Source organism: Gekko japonicus, unplaced genomic scaffold (genome assembly GCF_001447785.1).
Source record: "Gekko japonicus isolate JY-2015 unplaced genomic scaffold, Gekko_japonicus_V1.1 scaffold915, whole genome shotgun sequence".
NCBI lineage: Eukaryota > Metazoa > Chordata > Lepidosauria > Squamata > Gekkonidae > Gekko > Gekko japonicus.
Window position 1 is genome coordinate 78,044 of NW_015173149.1, and position 17,269 is coordinate 95,312.

Consider the following 17,269-nt stretch of genomic DNA (forward strand, 5'->3'; position numbering starts at 1 on the left):
GTGGAGGGAAGCGTCTTGGAAACATCTGCCCGGTTCCTGCGGAATCAGGAGGGTGGGATAGATCAGGGATCCTCCACGTGGCGCCTGAGCCCCCCCCCAGTGTTTCTAGAATGTGGGCGGTCCTTTCGTCCAGCAAGGCTTCTGATTGGCCGTTGGAGATCTGATTGACTGTGCCGATTTTTCAAAAGGTTGCTTTGGCAGCAGCTGCCACCACGGCACAAAGATATCCACTGTGTGGCGGAAGGTGAGCGGCGGCAGCCATTTTGTGACTGTCTCCACCTCCTGCGGCAGCCATTTCGGGGCTACCCCCGCCAGACGATGTTGGAATCCCAAAGGTGCCCACAGGCTCAAAAAGGTTGGGCCCCCCTAGAATAGATGGACCTTCGATCTGATCCACCAGAGCTCCTTCTCTTCTTTCCTGCTCAGGATGCCAGCCTCCAGGGAGAGACCTGGGGACCGGTGTTCCCTCTAAGCTGAGTTAGTGTGAGCTGGCTCACAGGTTTTTCAGCCTCCGGCTCACACGTTGTTGCCTTCGCTCGGGCAGGACGGCTCCAGAGCAACCTAATTCATGCAGCAGCCAAATGACTCGCTCACCACTTTAACGCCAGGAGCTCACAAAGTAGAGCTTTTGCTCACAAGACCCCACAGCTTAGAGGGGGCATTGCTCCAGAGCAAACTGATTTATGGAGGAGCCAAATCGCTCGCTCACCACTTTAACGCCGGTAGCTCACAAAGTAGGATTTTTTTGCTCACAAGACCCCACAGCTCAGAGGGAGCATTGCTCCAGAGCAAACCGATTCATGTGGGAGACAAATCGCTCGCTCGCCACTTTAACGCCGGTAGCTCACAAAGTAGCATTTTTGCTCACAAGACTCCACAGCTCAGAGGGAGCATTGCTGGGGACACCCCCCTCCCCCCGGAATTCCAGCTCACCTCCAGTCCACAGAGATGAAGAAGAAGAAGAAGAGACTGGATTTATACCCCGCCCTTCACTTGGAGTCTCAGAGCGGCTTACAAACTCCTTTCCCTTCCCCTCCCCACAACAGACACCCTGTGAGGTGGGTGGGGCTGAGAGAACTCTGACACAAACTGCTCTTTTTCAAGGACAGCTCTTGTCAGAGTTGTGACTGACCCAAGGTCACATCAGCAGGTGCAAGTGGAGGAGTGGGGAATCAAACCCGGTTCTCCCAGATTAGAGTCCGCACACTTAACCACTACACCAAACTGGAGGACACCGATGTGCTTGGGTTCATCTTCCCACAATCCCTGGAGGAAGGACATTGATTGCACTTTCCATCTCAGTCTTTTTCCTGCCTCCGCCTGAGAGAACAGTGGATTTAGAGAGCTCCTGAGATTTTCCTTTAAGGAGCTCTCGTTGCACTTTATTCTTCTCTTTCCATGTGTGTGCATTTCTGTGTTCCTCTCTCTTTGTTTAAAAAAAACAAAATTTCGTTGTTCTTCTGGCCTCGTCTTCCCTGAGGCTGTTTGCCTTTTGCCCTCTGCTTCAGTCACAGTGAACTGGCTCAACCCCCCTGGAGAAAATGGCTGCTTTGGAGGGTGGACTCTGCAGCATCGCACCCCCATTGAGGTCCCTGGCCTCCCCAGGCTCCACCCCCAAATCTCTAGGAGTTTCCCAACCTGAAGTTGGCACCTCTACCTCCCCCACTGGTGGCTAGGAGGGACCCGGCAACCCCCTTTTTGTGTTTGCAAGCATACCCAGGAAAGGCCCCCCCCAATCCATTTTTCCCCTGATTCTCTCTCTCTCTCTCTCTCTCTCTCTCTAGCTCATCCGTATCAGGAGGGACATTCGGAAAGGGAAAAAGATAAAGGATCGAGGAAATTGCAACGGGACCTGTCAGGGGAAGCCGCTGCCTGGAGGCGGGTCTTCCATTGCAAACGTGCCTGGAGGCGGGGGGCATACTGCATGAACAACCTGAATGGGCAGTGCCAAGGAGGCGGAGTCGATGCCCCGGGGAGGCTCACGGAGCAGGCCGAGGGACTCCCAGCAGAGTCTCCGTTTCTTACCGCCAGGGCTATTTTTGGGCAGGAACGCACAGGAACGGAGTTCCGGCTGGCTCCCGAGCTGGCCACGCCCAGCAGGAACTCATTAGCATAATAGGCCACACCCAACAGCAGAAACGCATTCGGATTGGCTACATTAGGGGTGTGTGGCCTAACATGCAAAGGAGTTCCTGCTACAAAAAAAGGCCCTGGGTTTTGACCACAAACAAGGTCAACAGAATAAGAAGCAAAAGGTGGGTGTGGCTGGATGAGCTCACTTCTGGTAACACGGGGGTGCGGCCTAATGTGCTAATGAGCCATGCTGTCATGGGTGTGGCCTAATATGCTAATGATTTTCTGGTGTTGGGTGTGGCCTATTATGCTAATGAGTTCCTGCTGGGCTTTTTCTACAAAAAGCCCTGATGTCGCTTGCAAAGGGAAGTCGCTTTCTGAGCAAAGGCTGAATGCTCTGCAGATCATGCCGAAAACCTTCTCCCTTTCCTTCCAGTTTACATTCTCCCTTCACAATAAAATGTCGTGCTCTTTCAAACCCAGACTGTCTTGGGTTTTTATTGGGACCGGGACTGGTATTCCGTGCTGCCTTTCTGCCCAACTAGGGTTTCTAAGGCAGCGGCTATCAACACAGTAAAGCACGTCACCCTTAAAACAGCATTTGCCATAAGAGATATATATAGGGTTGCCATACCCCCAACAGAGGCAGGGGGTTACCCGCTTCCGGGGGTCCCATTCCGCCACCGCCCAGCCCAATCTCACCACGCTGCTGGAACGACAGCATGGATTACAGAACCCCAAACCCTTCCCATTTCACAGAACGTTTCATTCAGTTTTAGAATAATGGGAGAAACAGGAAGTCGAAGGGGGGCATAGGTGCCATCCAGCGTTCCCTCTAAGCTGAGTTAGTGTGAGCTAGCTCACAGGTTTTTAGCCTCCAGCTCACACATTTTTTTCTTAGCTCAGGGAGGATGGCTCCAGAGCAAACTAATTTATGGCATAGCCAAATCGCTCACTCACCACTTTAACGCCGGTAGCTCACTAAGCAGAATTTTTGATCACAAGACTCCACAGCTTAGAGGGAACATAAGCATGTCCTGTTGCTGTTGTTCAGTCTCACTGTTGAGTCCGACTATTCGCGATGGGAGGTGGTCGTTCCGCTCTATTCTGCTACGGTCAGGCCTCACCTGGAGTCCTGTGTCCAGTTTGGGGCACCACATTTGAGGAAGGATGTTGACAAGCTCAAGCGTGTCCGGAAGAGGGCGACCAGGATGGTGAGAGGGTTGGAATCCAAGTCTTACGAGGAAAGGCTGAAAGAGTCGGGTCTGTTTAGCCTGGGAAAGAGAAGGCTTAGAGGGGACACGATTGCAGTCTTCAAGTATTTGAAGGGCTGTCATGTAGAAGATGGAGCGGATCTATTCTCTTGCTCTGGATTGCAAGACTAGATCTAATGGGTGGAAATTACAAAGGAGTCGTTACCAGCTAAATATCAGGAGAAACTTCCTAACTGTAAGAGTGGTTGAGCAGTGGAACAGTCTGCCACGGGAGGTGGTGGATGCTCCTTCACTGGACGTTTTCAAGCGGAGGTTGGACGACCGTCTTTCGGGTATGTTGTAGGGCTACCTTTCGATTATGCTCCTGCAGAGTGCCGGGGGTTGGACTAGATGACCTGCAAGGCCCCTTCCAACTCTAACATTCTATGATTCTATGACCCCATGGGCCACATCACGCCAGGCCCTCCTGTCTTCCGCCATCCTCCAGAGTTCGTTCAACTTCATGTTCGTTGCCTCGATAACACTGTCTAACCATCTCATCCTTTGCCATCCCCTTCTTCTTCTGTTACCTTCGGTCTTTCACAGCATCAGGGTCTTCTTCTCCAGTGAGTGCTCCCTTCCCTTTTGGTGGCCAAAGTATTTGAGCTTCAGCTTCATTATCTGGCCTTCCAGGGAACAGTCAGGGTTGATTTCTTTTAGGATTGACTGATTCGATCTCCTTGCGGTCCAAGGGACTCTCAAGAGTCTTCTCCAGCACCAAAATCCGAAAGAATCTATTCTTTGGTGCTCGGTCTTCCTTATAGTCCAGCTCTCGCAGCCATACATTACTACTGGGAATACCATCGCTTTGACCATACAGACATTTGTTGGCAGGGGGATGTCTCTGCTTTTTATTATGCTGTCTAGATTTGTCATCGCTTTCCTCCCAAGGAGCAGGCGTCTTTTAATTCCATGGCTGCAGTCATGCCATCCTGAGGGCTACACAGATGGTGCCCGCCAAGAGTTTTTGGAAAGAGGGTGGGACTAGATGGGGCTTTTGCCAAGTAAAGGTTCTTATTGGCCATTTGAGATCTGGTCGGCGATGCAGGATTTTTAAAAAAGTGACTTTTGGCGGCAGCGACGGCTGAACGCCACAACACAAGGATCCTCAATGTGTGACTGGAAAGCAGGTGGGTGTGTGCGAGAAAATATTCTTAAAACAGTCTGTTCATTTCAAAAGGCATCCTGTTAGGGTTGCCAGTCCCTAGTTTGGGGTGGGGGATCCCCTGGTTTGGAGCCCCGCCCCCTGCTTCAGGACCATCAGGAAGGAGGAGGAGGAGGAAGAGGAGGAGGAGGAGGAAGAGGAAGAGGAGGAAGAAGAGGAAGAGGAAGAAGAAGAAGAAGAGGAAGAAGAAGAAGAGGAAGAGGAAGAGAAAGAGGAAGAAGAGGAAGAAGAAGAGGAAGAAGAAGAAGAAGAAGAAGAAGAGGAAGAAGAGGAAGAAGAAAGAGATTGAATTTATACCCCACCCTTCACTACCCAAGGGAGTCTCAGAGTGGCTTACAAACTCCTTTCCCTTCCCCTCCCCACAACAGAACCCTGCGAGGTAGGCGGGGCTGAGAGAGCTCTTGACAGAAACGGCTCTTTTTCAAGAACAGCTCTTATCAGAGCTACGGCTTGCCCAAGGTCATCCAGCCAGGTGCAAGTGGAGGAGTGGGGAATCAAACCCGTTTCTCCCAGATTAGAGTCTGCGCACTTAACCACGAGTCCACGACACTAAACTGGGGGAAAGGGAAGCCAAAGCCCCCCCCCTCCAGAAATAAATGTGACTTGCCAAAAGCAGGAAGGGAAGAAGCGGTAAGTAAATGTGATGTGCCTATGTCACCTTGAAGTGACGTAGGCACGTCAGTGATATTGGGGGTGGGGGGAGATGCCCTGGTTTGGGGGCAAAACTCTACCGTCTTCTGAAGGCAATTTTACCACAGAGTTTTGCTCAAAAACCAAAGCAATGCCCCTGCTCTCACTGACATGCCTACGTCCAGAGGTCATTTTGTAGAAAAAGAGGTGCAGGAGCTTATTAGCATAATTAGCTCATTTGAATATGCCACACCCCCTGACATCACCGGAAAAGTGTGTCAGAAGGCAACACCCAGCGCTCAGGCTCCACTGGACTGTTTTGGATTGCTAGCTATGGGGGGGGGGAACGTGCAGATCTGTCCTCACAGTGGAAGGAGAGCCTGTACCTGAATAAAACCTGGTCTTAAAGGTGCCACTGGACTGTTTTGGATTGCTAGCTATGGGGGGGGGACGTGCAGATCTGTTCTCACAGAGGAGGGAGAGCTTGTACCTGAATAAAACCTGGTCTTAAAAATGCCACTGGACTGTTCTGGAGTGCTAGCTATGGGGTGGAGGGAACGTGCAGATCTGTCCTCGCAGAGGAGGGAGAGCTTGTACCTGAATAAAACTTGGCCTTAAAGGTGCCACTGGACTGTTTTGGATTTCTGGCTATGGGGGTGGGGGGAAACATGTAGATCTGCCCTCGCAGAGGAGGGAGAGCTTGTACCTGACTAAAACTTGGTCTTGAAGGTGCCACTGGACTGTTTTAGATTGCTAGCTATTGGGGAGGGGAACATGCAGATCTGTCCTCACAGAGGAGGGAGAGCTTGTACCTGAATAAAACTTGGTCTTAAAGATGCCACTTGACTGTTTTGGACTGGGGGGGCTGGGGGGGCTCTGCAACTTACCTGGCTGCTTCTTGCTCTGACTAAGGGCTGCTGGGAGCAGGGGGTGGGGCTTATTGCATGTGCCCGCCCCCTGGGCTCTTTACTGCCGGAGCTCCGCTCCTGTGCGCTCCTGCAGGAAATGACCCCTAGGCACAACCTTCCTCCCTGGCATTTTGTGGCTGGCTCCGCCTCCTGCATCAGCCATTTTGCGGCTGACGCCACCTGCTGATGCAGCCATTCTTGTGGTCGTGCCACCCCTCCTGTAGTCAGAATGGCAAAGATGCCAGCAGTGTGATTCCAAAAACACCGGGACCCCTGGTCCAAAAGCACAGTGCAGCCGTCTGGATGCAGTCAGTGCCTGGAGCAGATACTCCCTGGGAATCTGACCTGAGTTCCATGACGGAAGTCGGGTGGGATACAATAATGCTGCTGTAAAAGGCAGTCGGGTGAAACGGAAGTCTCAGAGACTTGGAGTTTTGCAGTGTTCACGCTTTATGGCAGCTTTACGAGCCTAATTCACTCTGCTTTTCCATCTGACATAAGGAGCTCTGACTTGCAAAAGCAGTGAGGAGGTGCAATGACAGTGGAGCCGCCAGGAGAAGGCGATAAACATATGTGGACGTGCAAAAGTATGCTAGCACTGTTGAGGTGTGAAAACGACACCAAATGTAGACAGCTGTTTTGAAGACTGAGTCAAAAGGCTGGGACACCCGGTGGGAAAGACAAATGCAGATTCCACCCAAGAAGCCCTACGAGGAAAGACAGAGGGACTTTGGAACCTTCAGTCAGGAGAAGAGGAGGTTGAGGGAGGACAGGATTCCTCCCTTTAAGTCTTTGAAGGGCTGTCACTTGGAGGAGGGCAGGGAGCTGTTCCTGTGGGCAGCGGAGGAGAGGACTCGGAAGAATGGGTTTAAATTGAGGGCGGGAAAGTCCCGGCTGGATATTAGTAAGAACTTATTTACAGTCCGAGTTGTGCAAGAGTGGAATCAGCTGCCTAGGGAAGTTGGTGAGCTCCCCCTCCCTGGCATTCCTTAAGCAGTGGCTGGACAAACCCTTGTCAGGGATACTCTTGGAACTCATTTGTTATGGGGGCCGGATCTGAAATAAAGGAGACCTTGTTGGGCCAGGCCGTGTGTGCCATATAATGTAGTGCCAGGTAAAAAGGTAAAAGTTCCCCTGCTCGAAAGCCAGTCGAATCCGACTCTAGGGTTGCGGTGCTCATCTCCGTTCCAAAGCTGAAGAGCCAGTGCTGTCCGAAGACGTTTCCATGGTCATGTGGCTGGCATGACTAAACACCAAGGGGCACGGAACGCTGTTACCTTCCCACCGAAGTGGTACCTATTGATCTACTTGCAATTTCTTGCTTTCGAACTCCTAGGTTGGCAGGAGGGTGTCAGGTAGTGGAGATATAAACTTTATGAAGGACACAAACACAAAGGTGTTTAACTTAAAATTAAAACATGCTTAAAACATCAGTACTCTGGCAATATTTCGCTTATTTAACAGTGTCTGATAACTGACACATAAGAACATAAGAGACGCCAATGTTGGATCAGGCCAATGGCCCATCCAGTCCAACACGCTGTGTCACACAGTGGCCAAAAATACCAGATGCCATCAGGAGGTCCAGCAGTGGGGCCAGGACATTAGAAGCCCTCCCACTGTTGACCCCCCCCCAAGCACCAAGAAGACAGAGCATCATTTGCCCCAGAGCCCCTATCTGTTTTGTTGTTCAGTCGCACAGTCGAGTCCGGTTCTTCGCGACCCCATAGACCAGATCATGCCAGGCCCCTATCTATACCTTGTGGCTAATAGCCACTGATGGACCTCTGCTCCATATGCCTATCTAATTCCCTTTTGAAGCCATCCATGCTTGTAGCCGCCACCACTTCCTGTGGCAGTGAATTCCATGTGTTCATCACTCTTTGGGTGAAGAAGGACATCCTTTTATCTGTTCTAACCCGACTGCTCAGCAATTTCATTGAGTGCCCACGAGTTCTAGTATTGTGAGAAAAGGAGAAAAGTACTTCTTTCACTACCTTTTCTATCCCATGCATAAGTTTGTAAATCTCTATCATTTCACGCCTCAGTCATCAGTTAGTGTTCCAACCCTTTTATCATTTGAGTCGCCCTTTTCTGCACTTTTTCCACAGCTATAATATCCTTTTTAAGGAATGATTGCATCAAAATGTCTGTGCTGTCGCCGTCTTGAGTCTGCTGTCCAGGTGTGTCTCTGTAAGCTGCCAACCTATGATGACACAGCAGCAGCAGAACTGGAAGCAGCAGCAGAAGACAGCCAGTTCCACTGCGGGCCTGACAGAAGCCCTCCGGGGGCCTGATCCGGCCCCCAGGCCGCATGTTTGACACCCCTGGTCTAGGCTGATCCTGCATTGAGCAGTGGGTTGGACTAGATGGCCGGTATGGCCCCTTCCAATTCTGTGTGATTCTATGATTCTATCACAATAAGGGCTCCTTGGTTCTGTCGGCTGGTGGTGGCTCCATATGCAGCCACGCAGCCCACCTAGGGCTTAAGAAGAAAGGAGTTCATATCGATGAAATGTGCAGGTCGGACAGGAGGAGGAGGAGAGACCTCCACTTAATGGAGCATGGGGCAAACACAAACTTTGGAGTTATCATTTATGGTTGCCATCCTCCAGGTGGGGCCTTGAGATCTCCTGGAATTACAGCTCATCTGAAGTCTTCAGAGACCAACTTCCTTGGAGAAAAGGTTGGATTCAGAGGGCAAAGCTTACAGAAAACCATAGAACCTATGGCATAGATTCTAGGTGAAAACCCTCTCCAAACCCCTACCACTGCAGGCACCACCTGCAAATCTCCAGGAATTTTCAGACAACAACGAAGAGGAAGAGGAGGAAGAAGAAGAGATTGGATTTCTACCCCGCCCTTCACTACCCGAAGGGAGTATCAGAGCGGCTTACTAACTCCTTTCCCTTCCCCTCCCCACAACAGACACCCTGGGAGGTAGGTGGGGCTGAGAGAGCTCTTGACAGAAACGGCTCTTTTTCAAGAACAGCTCTTATCAGAACTAAGGCTTGCCCAAGGTCATCCAGCCAGGTGCAAGTGGAGGCGTGGGGAATCAAACCCGGTTCTCCCAGATTAGAGTCTGCGCACTCAACCACTACACCAAACTGGCTCTCAGAAGAGATTGGATTTATGCCCCGCCCTTCACTACCCAAAGGTGTCTCAGAGCGGCTTACAAACTCCTTTCCCTTCCCCTCCCCACAACAGACAGACACCCTGTGAAGGAGGTGGGGCTGAGAGATCTCTGACAGGAACTGCTCTTTTTCAAGGACAGCTCTGGCAGAACTATGGCTTGGCCAAGGTCATCCAGCAGCTGCAAGTGGAGGAGTGGGGAATCAAACCGGGTTCTCCCAGATTAGAGTCCGCGCACTTAACCACGACACCAGACTGGCTCTGTGTTGACAAGAGCTGGCCACCCTGGTTTCTCTGATTCCACCTTAGCTCAGGAACAGAACCAACCCTCAGTGATGACGCAACCCGTCCGATGTGCTCAGTGCAGAATCCTGGACACGAAAGCATGGATTGCTTCATTCTGGAGTTGGCACACCGTGCTCCCCCCCCCCCACATACACACACATTGTTGTGATTTCCTTTTTTGCCAAAGGAAATGGAGGCCTTGGGAAATTCCTCCTCTCCCCCCTCCTCATGCTCTGCTTGTTCTGTTGGGTATTGGCCAATAACCATTATTGCCTTAAAACATACAGAAAGGGGAAGCCCTTTAGAAAAGTGGGCTTTCCACAGATGTCTGAGTCACGCGCCCACCTGGTCCAGGAAATCAGGGCAAGGCAGAGTATATAGGAGGTGACTTGGAACGAAAAACGGTGCACCCACAGAAGCCGGGACGATGGAGGGCCGGATCCTGCTGATGCTTGGCCTTGCCGTGGCAGCCACAGCTATGCCTCCTGCACAAGAGGAGCTCGGCTACGAGGAGGCCGTTTCCTTGGCAATCGACCTCTACAACCAAGAGCCAGGGGTGGCGCGGGCCTTCCGACTCCTGGAAGCCAAGCCCCAGCCGGAGTGGGTGAGTGAGTGGCACCAACAGCAGTAGCTCATGTTGTGTCATCCGTGGCTAGTGTGAGACTTGAACTGGGGTCCGTGTTTTAGGGCAGCCCGTGCTGGGTGGCTTGGAAGACGTCACCTTCTCTGAGCCTCAGTTTTCTTCTGTGGAATGGGTGCTTTCAAGCCCTGCAGAAAAGAGGCCCATCGGGGAATCACAGGTGTGGCACAAACAGTCCAGATGCGTATGGCAAGAGAGCCGTAGTCTCTGAGGGAAATGTGGGGCACAGGCCCACGCCGGAGAAGGTGACAAGAGGCAAAGTTCTCAGGCTATGAGGGAAATTGAAAACTAATAAGCCTCCACATCCGGATGGCATACACTTGAGGATTCTTAAGGAACTACAATGTGAAAGTGTTAAAAAGTATATGTAAGTTGTCCCTAAAATCGGCCTCTCGCCCAGAGGACAGGAGAGCAGCTAGTGTCATCCCAGTTTTTATAAAGGGGTTCCGAGGGGATCCAGGAAATTACAGACCAGTTAGCCTAACATCTGTTCCAGGTAACTTGGGAGAAACTGTTACTGAAGAGACAATTGTTAAGGATATTGAAGAACAAAGCCTGCTGAGGGGGAAATGAGCAGGGCTTCTATACAGGGGAAGTCCTGCCTCATCAACCTTTTGGGGTTCTTTGAGCAGGTTAATAAGCATGTGGACAAGGGTGATCTGGTAGACACCAGTCTGGTGTCGTAGTTAAGTGCACGGACTCTAATCTGGGAGAACCGGGTTTGGTTCCCCACTCCTCTACTTGCAGCTGCTGGATGACCTTGGGCAAGCCATAGTTCTGATAAGAGCTGTTGAAAAAAAGCAGTTCCTGTCAGAGCTCTCTCAGCCCCGTCTACCACACAGGGTGTCTGTTGTGGGGAGGGGAAGGTGTTTTTAAGCTGCTCTGAGATTCTGAGTGAAGGGTGGGGCATAAATCCAACCTCTCCTCCTCCTCCTCCTCCTCCTCCTCCTCCCATATACTTGGGCTTCCTGAAGGCCTTTGACAATGTCCGTCACCAAAGATGCCCGAGTAAACTTAGCAGTCATGGAACAAGGGGATGGGTCCTTTCATGGGTTTGAAGTTAGTTAAATGGCAGGCAACGGAGAGTAAAAAAGGGAGAGTTCTTGCAATACAGAGAAGTGAGCACAAAGATCAGTACTGAGACCAGTGCTATTTAATTTGTTCATAACTTATTTGGAATTGGGGGTGAGCAATGTAGAAGACAGGTTTGCAGAGGACACAAAACTATTCAGGATGGTGAAGAAGACCAAAGCAAATTCTGAAGAGCGACAGGGGGATACGTCTAATTTGGGTGAGTGGGCAAACCTCTGAATCCCCCCAGGGCTGGGAGGTGACATTAGGGGAAGACCTTTTGGCTTCTGTGGCCTAGCTGGGAAAATCTCTTGGTGACCTGATGCTCTAAACTCGCCCACTGAGAGGGCCATGAGCCAATCTTTGCCAGGGACTGGGAACATGCAGTGCAGGACATCCATTTGGTATTGTTGCAGTGATGTCTTGGACCTTTATTTATTTCATGAGATTTTTACCCCGCCCTCCCAGCAAAGCCAGCTCAGGGCGGCTTACAACAATATGGGGGGGAGGCGGGGTGCTAGATCACTCTAAGGGTGTCTAGGTGTGATCTCCTCGAATGGGATGCCTCTCTTTGTCTTAACCTGGGAGCTGCCCTCTGACCCCCCCTCCTCTCTCCCTTTGTCCTCTCCCTCATTGCACATGGCCTTCCATGGAGACATAGGTCTCTGCAGGTGTCTCCTGTCGAAACAATGCCCTGATAACTCCCACACTCATGTTGCCAGACCAGCTGGCCATTTGTGTCAGGGAAAGCACTCTGTAGATTAGTTTTCTTTCTCTTGTTTCTAAACTGCAACCTGCATGTGAACGGGATCTACTTGAATGAACGTAAGTTGACCTCCTTTGCAATATGCTTCTTGGGAGATTTGTTGCATGCACTCTGTATCCTGCTTCTCCGACTGGGCAAAACTCTGCAGCGTTAACCGGTGGGTCCCTCTTGGCCCTACTCTCTTTCTTGCCAGGACCCCTCGCTCCAGTCCCTCCAGGAGCTGGAGTTCACCGTGCGGGAGACCACGTGCCCCCCCTCGGAGCAGCTGAACACGGACAAGTGTGACTTCAAGGCCGACGGGGTGAGTTCCCTCCAGGGGTCATTTCCTGCAGGAGCGCACAGGGGTGGAGCTCCGGCAGTAAAGAGCCCAGGGGGTGGGCACATGCAACAAGCCCCACCCCCTGCTCCCAACAGCCCTCAGTCAGAGCAAGAAGCAGCCAGGTCAGCTTCAGAGCCCCCCCCCCCACCCCCCCCCGCCCAAACAGTCCAGTGGCACCTTTAAGACCAAGCTTTTATTCAGGTACCAGCTCTCCCTCCTCTGCGAGGACAGATCTGCATGTTCCACTTTTCCGCCCCCCCCCCCAATACCTAGCAATCCAAAGCAGTCCAGTGGAGCCTGAGCGGTGGGTGCTGCCTTCCGACACACTTCCGGCGATTTCAGGGGGCGTGGCATATGCAAATGAGTTATGCTAATGAGTTATGCTAATGAGCTCCTGCACCTCTTTTTCTACGAAATGACCCCTGGCTCCCTCCCTCTCTTCCCACCCGACCCAGAGTCAGAGGGCCGGGGTCTTGGTGCAAGGTTAAAGCGTTTGCTTTACGTGGCGTAACCCGGGCAGCATTAAGGAGAGCAAAGCAATGGGGTAGCAGGGAGCGCCAACCTACGGGGCACTGCCCGTGAAGATGCTGCGTGGGACCTGGTGACGTTTTGACCCGATTCTGTCAGAACCGGTTCCCACAAGCTTCGTTTTGTGCCTCTTCTGAACCGGGCCAACGTTCCTCTGCTGAAACAGCGAGGGGCCACCAGCCGTGCCCCGTATCATTAACATTATTTACGATCGACTTCATTCATATCTAGGGTTGCCAAAACTCCAGGTGGGGCCTGGAGAGCTGCTATCACAACTGATTCTCAGGTGAGCGAGGTCAGTTCCCTTGGAGGAAACGGCTGCTTTGGAGGGTGGGTTTCATGGCCTTGCACCCTGTTGAAGTCCAAGTCTTTACCTTCCCCAAATGCTGCGCTTCCCAAGGTCCACCACACAAATCTCTAGGTGCTTCCCCTCTAGGGTTGCCAGCCTCCAGGTGGGGCCTGGGGATCTCCCGCTTTGACAACTGATCTCCAGCTGACAGAGATCAGCTCCCCTGGAGAAAAGGGCTGTTTTGCAGGTGGACCCTATGGCCTTGGACCATGCCGAGGCCCCTCCCCTCCTCAAACCCTGCCCTCTCCCGGCCCCACCCCCCCAAGTCTCCAGATATTTCCCAACCCAGACCTGGCAACCCTGTTCCCCTCTCAGGGCTGGCAACGGAGTTTTAGCTTACTGTCCTCACTGAAATTTAAGGCAGATTACAAAATATGGAGAGAAAAAACACAGTTCAGACAACAAAAAAATCCAAATAACAGGGTTGCCAGCCCTGGGTTGGGGAAAAACCTGGAGATTTAGGGGGGTGGAGCTTGGGTCAGGTCGGGTCTGCGGAGGAGGAGGAGGAGGTGGGCAGGGAGTGTTACCATAAAGTCCCCCTTCCAATGCAGCTTCTTCCGGTTCGACATTTCCCTTATGCTTTCCTCCCCCTGAACGGCCATCTTTGCCTCCTCTCTTGCAGGTGGTGAAGGAATGTTACGGGACCATCTTCTCTGAGCAGGGGGCTCCTGTTGTCCAGTACCTTTGTGAAACTGCAGTCGAGGGGGTAAGTTCACCCTGTAAGAAGAAGAAGAGATTGGGTTGATACCCCGCCCTTCACTCAGAGTCTCAGAGCAGCTTACAAACTCCTTTCCCCTCCCCACAACAGACATCCTGTGAGGTAGGTGGGGGCTGAGAGAGCTCTCTCGAGGACTGCCCTTTCAAGGACAGCTCTTGTCAGAACTATGGCTTGCCCAAGGTCATCCAGCAGCTGCAAGTGGAGGAGGAGTGGGGAATCAAACCTGGTTCTCCCAGATTAGAGTCCGTGCACTTAACCACTACACCAAACTGGCTCTGTGTGATCAAATGGCTGCAGCAGCTTACCTTCAGTTACACAGTAAAGATCCTTCTGCCATGGCAGCAGTTACTCATTCGTCTCTTCACTTGACAGCTGACAATGAGCCATGAGTCTAGCACTCCTCCCACTTTCCTGCAACTCAGCTCTCCTCTGACAGCATTGGTGTGGCAGGGGTTTGGGTGAGGGAGGTGGGCTGGGAGTGGCTGCCAGAGACTTGTTTATTGCTTCAGAGCTACAAGGCGTCGGCTCAGTTTCAGCTGTAGGCTGTGACCTGCTCAGCCAATAACCTGATCTCTTGTTGCTCTTCTTCTGGGTCAGAGCCAGCTGCAGCCAGTTGTTCAGTTACTGGCAGAGGGCCATCCGCAGGTAACTCTTCGTCTGTGGAATCTGTGCTGTCACTGAGCACAGACTGACATACGACAAGTTGCTGCGGAAGAAACATTTTTAAAAATCTGCACAGCCCATCAAATTGTCTCAGAGCAGTTTACAATCTCCTTTCCCTTCCTCTCCCTACAATAGACACCCTGTGAGTTAGGTGGGGCTGAGAGAGCTCTGAGAGAGCTGGCACTGACCCAAAGTCACCCTGCTGGCTGCATGTGGAGGAGTGGGGAATCAAACCCGGTTCTTTGAAACCACTGCTCTTAACCACTACACCAAACTGGTTTCTCTAGGGGAAAGTGAGAAAGGGGCCAACATTTGATCCTGTGCCTTTTTTTTTTTGAGGCATTTATTCCTTCCCCATAACTGTAGCTTCACTCACAGAGAGAAGAAGAGATTGGATTTCTACCCCACCCTTCACTACCCAAAGGAGTCTCAGAGCGGTTTACAATCCCTTTCCCTTCCCCTTGCCACAACAGACACCCTGTGAGGGAGGTGGAGCTGAGAGAGCTCTTTCGAGGACTGTCCATGAGAGAACAGCTCTGAAGTAACTTATGACTGACCCAAGGTCACACCAGCAGGTGCAAGTGGAGGAGTTGGGAATCAAACCCGGTTCTCCCAGATTAGAGTCCACACTCCTAAACACTACACCAAACTGTCTCTCACAGAGAGAAATATACAGGCATCCCTGCAGTTTAGGTCAGCTTCCTGGAAACATCTGGCCGGTTCCTGCAGAATCAGGAGGGTGGAATAGATCAGAGATCCTCAATATGGCACTTGAGGCCCCCCCCCCCAGTGTTTTTTAGAATGTAGGCAGTCCTTTCGTTCAGCAAGGCTTCTGATTGGCCATTGGAGATTTGATTGACTGTGCAGATTTTTCAAAAGGTTGCTTTGGCAGCAGCTGCCACCACAGCACAAGGATCTCCACTGTGTGACTGAAGGTCAGCTCCGGCAGCCATTTTGTGGCTGGCTCCGCCTCCTGCAGCAGCTTTTTTGTGGCAGCCATTTTGGGGCTGGCTCCGCCTCCTGCGGCAGCCATTTTGGGGCTGCCCCCACCACACAATGTCGGAATCCCAAAGGTGCCCACAGGCTCAAAAAGGTTGGGGGGCCCTAGAACAGATGGACCTTCGATCTGATCCACCAGAGCTCCTTCTCCTCTTTCCTATTAAGGATGCCAGCCTCCAGGGGGGACCTGGTGTCAGGTTCAACAGCATGCAAATCTCCACACACATTTCCAGGGAATCGTTACGCTTTATTAGACTACAGGTCTGTTACCATGTCCACAAGTATATTGTTAGGAATGACGATGGGGCAGAAGCATCCCTACATATAGCAGGATGAGGCAAATGGCTAAGCCAATGAAATCCAAGCGCGCGGGTGGGAATTCTCCCGGCAGGAGGTTACATAATAAGTGGGAGAGTCTCAGTGCCCCATGAGAGCAGAAATATCCACACCAGCAGTAGAACGCAAGCCCTCCCTCCTCCTCAAAGTTAGTCAGACAACTCAGTCTGGCAGCGCCACTTTGCATGGTCTCATGAGCGCCTCCCTATCGCTGTTTACAGCAAGCGAGCAAAGCAAGCAAGCAAGCATGCGCATTCGCGCCACAGTCAGGAAAGAGCAAACACAAGTGAAACATGGCAGCTAGCTGACACCTGGGGACACACACACACACACACCCGGAATTACAGCTCATCTCCAGACTACAGAGATCAGTCCCCCTGGAGAAAATGGCTGCTGTGGAGGGGGGCCGCTGCGGTGTAATACCCTATTGAAGCCCCTGTCTTCCCCAGGCTCCACCCCCAAACATCCAGGAATTTCCCAACCTGGAGTTGGCACCTCTATCTCCCCACCCCACTGGTGGTCAGGAGGGACCCGGCAACCCCTTTTTGTGTTTGCAAGCATAGACCCAGGAAAGCCCCACCCCCACCCCCAGTGTTTATCTGGTTCTCTCCCCGTCTCTTTCTCTAGCACGTCCGTGTCAGGAGGGGCATTAAAAAATTCATCAAGAAAGTCAAGAAAGTCAAGAAAGCGATTAAGGAGGGGATCAAGAAGGGGATCAAGAAACTACTTTCTGGAGGAGGCTCGAACATTGCGCATGGGCCTGGTGGCAGGAGGCATATTGCATGAAGAACCTGAATGGGCAGTGCCAAGGAGGCGGATTCGATGCCCGGGGCTGGTCACGGAGCAGGCCGAGGGGCTCCCAGCAGAGTCTCCGTCTCTCACCGCTGATGCCGCTCGCAGAGGGAAGTCGCTTTCTGAGCCATTGCTTAACGCTGTGCGGATCTTGCCGAAACCCTTCCCCGTTTCCTCCCGTTGTGCATTCTCTCTTCACAATAAATGATGGCGGCTCTTTCAACCCAGACTGTCTTGGGATTTCACCGGGGCTGGTTTTCTTTGCTGCCTTTCCACCCAACTAGGGCGTCTAAGGCAGCGAATATAAAAATGGCAAAGCATGTCAACATTAAAACAGCATTTTCAATTGTCTGTCTGTCTGTCTATCTATCTATCCATCTATCTATTCAGGGGTCATTCCGTAGAAAAAGAGGTGCAGGAGCTCATTAGCATAACTCATTAGCATGACTCATTTGCATGTGCCACGCCCCCTGACATCTCCAGAAGTGTGTCAGAAGGCAACACCCACTGCTCAGGCTCCACTGGAATGTTTTGGATTGCTAGCTATCGGGGAGGGGGGGGGAAACGTGCAGATCTGCCCTCGCAGAAGAGGGAGAGCTTGTACCTGAATAAGTCTTGGTCTTAAAGGTGCTGTTAAGTCTT

The 17,269-nt window shown here is 51.9% G+C and overlaps 2 protein-coding genes across 2 annotated transcripts in view; both read left to right on the forward strand.

Moving 5' to 3' along the window:
* LOC107119769 overlaps positions 1 to 2,090 on the forward strand; it is a 13,355-nt gene extending 11,265 nt beyond the window's left edge. The window contains exon 4 of the mRNA XM_015422353.1: positions 1,785 to 2,090. Coding sequence (XP_015277839.1) covers positions 1,785 to 1,928 — 144 coding nt within the window. The 3' untranslated portion in view covers positions 1,929 to 2,090. The remainder of the gene's footprint in view (positions 1 to 1,784) is intronic.
* Positions 2,091 to 9,805: 7,715 nt separating this feature from the next.
* On the forward strand, positions 9,806 to 16,978 carry LOC107119770 (cathelicidin-2-like). Its single transcript, XM_015422354.1, has 4 exons — positions 9,806 to 10,050; positions 12,117 to 12,224; positions 13,742 to 13,825; positions 16,463 to 16,978. The coding sequence occupies exons 1-4, from the start codon at positions 9,874 to 9,876 to the stop codon at positions 16,619 to 16,621; spliced, it is 528 nt and encodes a 175-aa protein (XP_015277840.1). The 5' UTR covers positions 9,806 to 9,873; the 3' UTR covers positions 16,622 to 16,978.
* Positions 16,979 to 17,269: the final 291 nt, after the last annotated feature.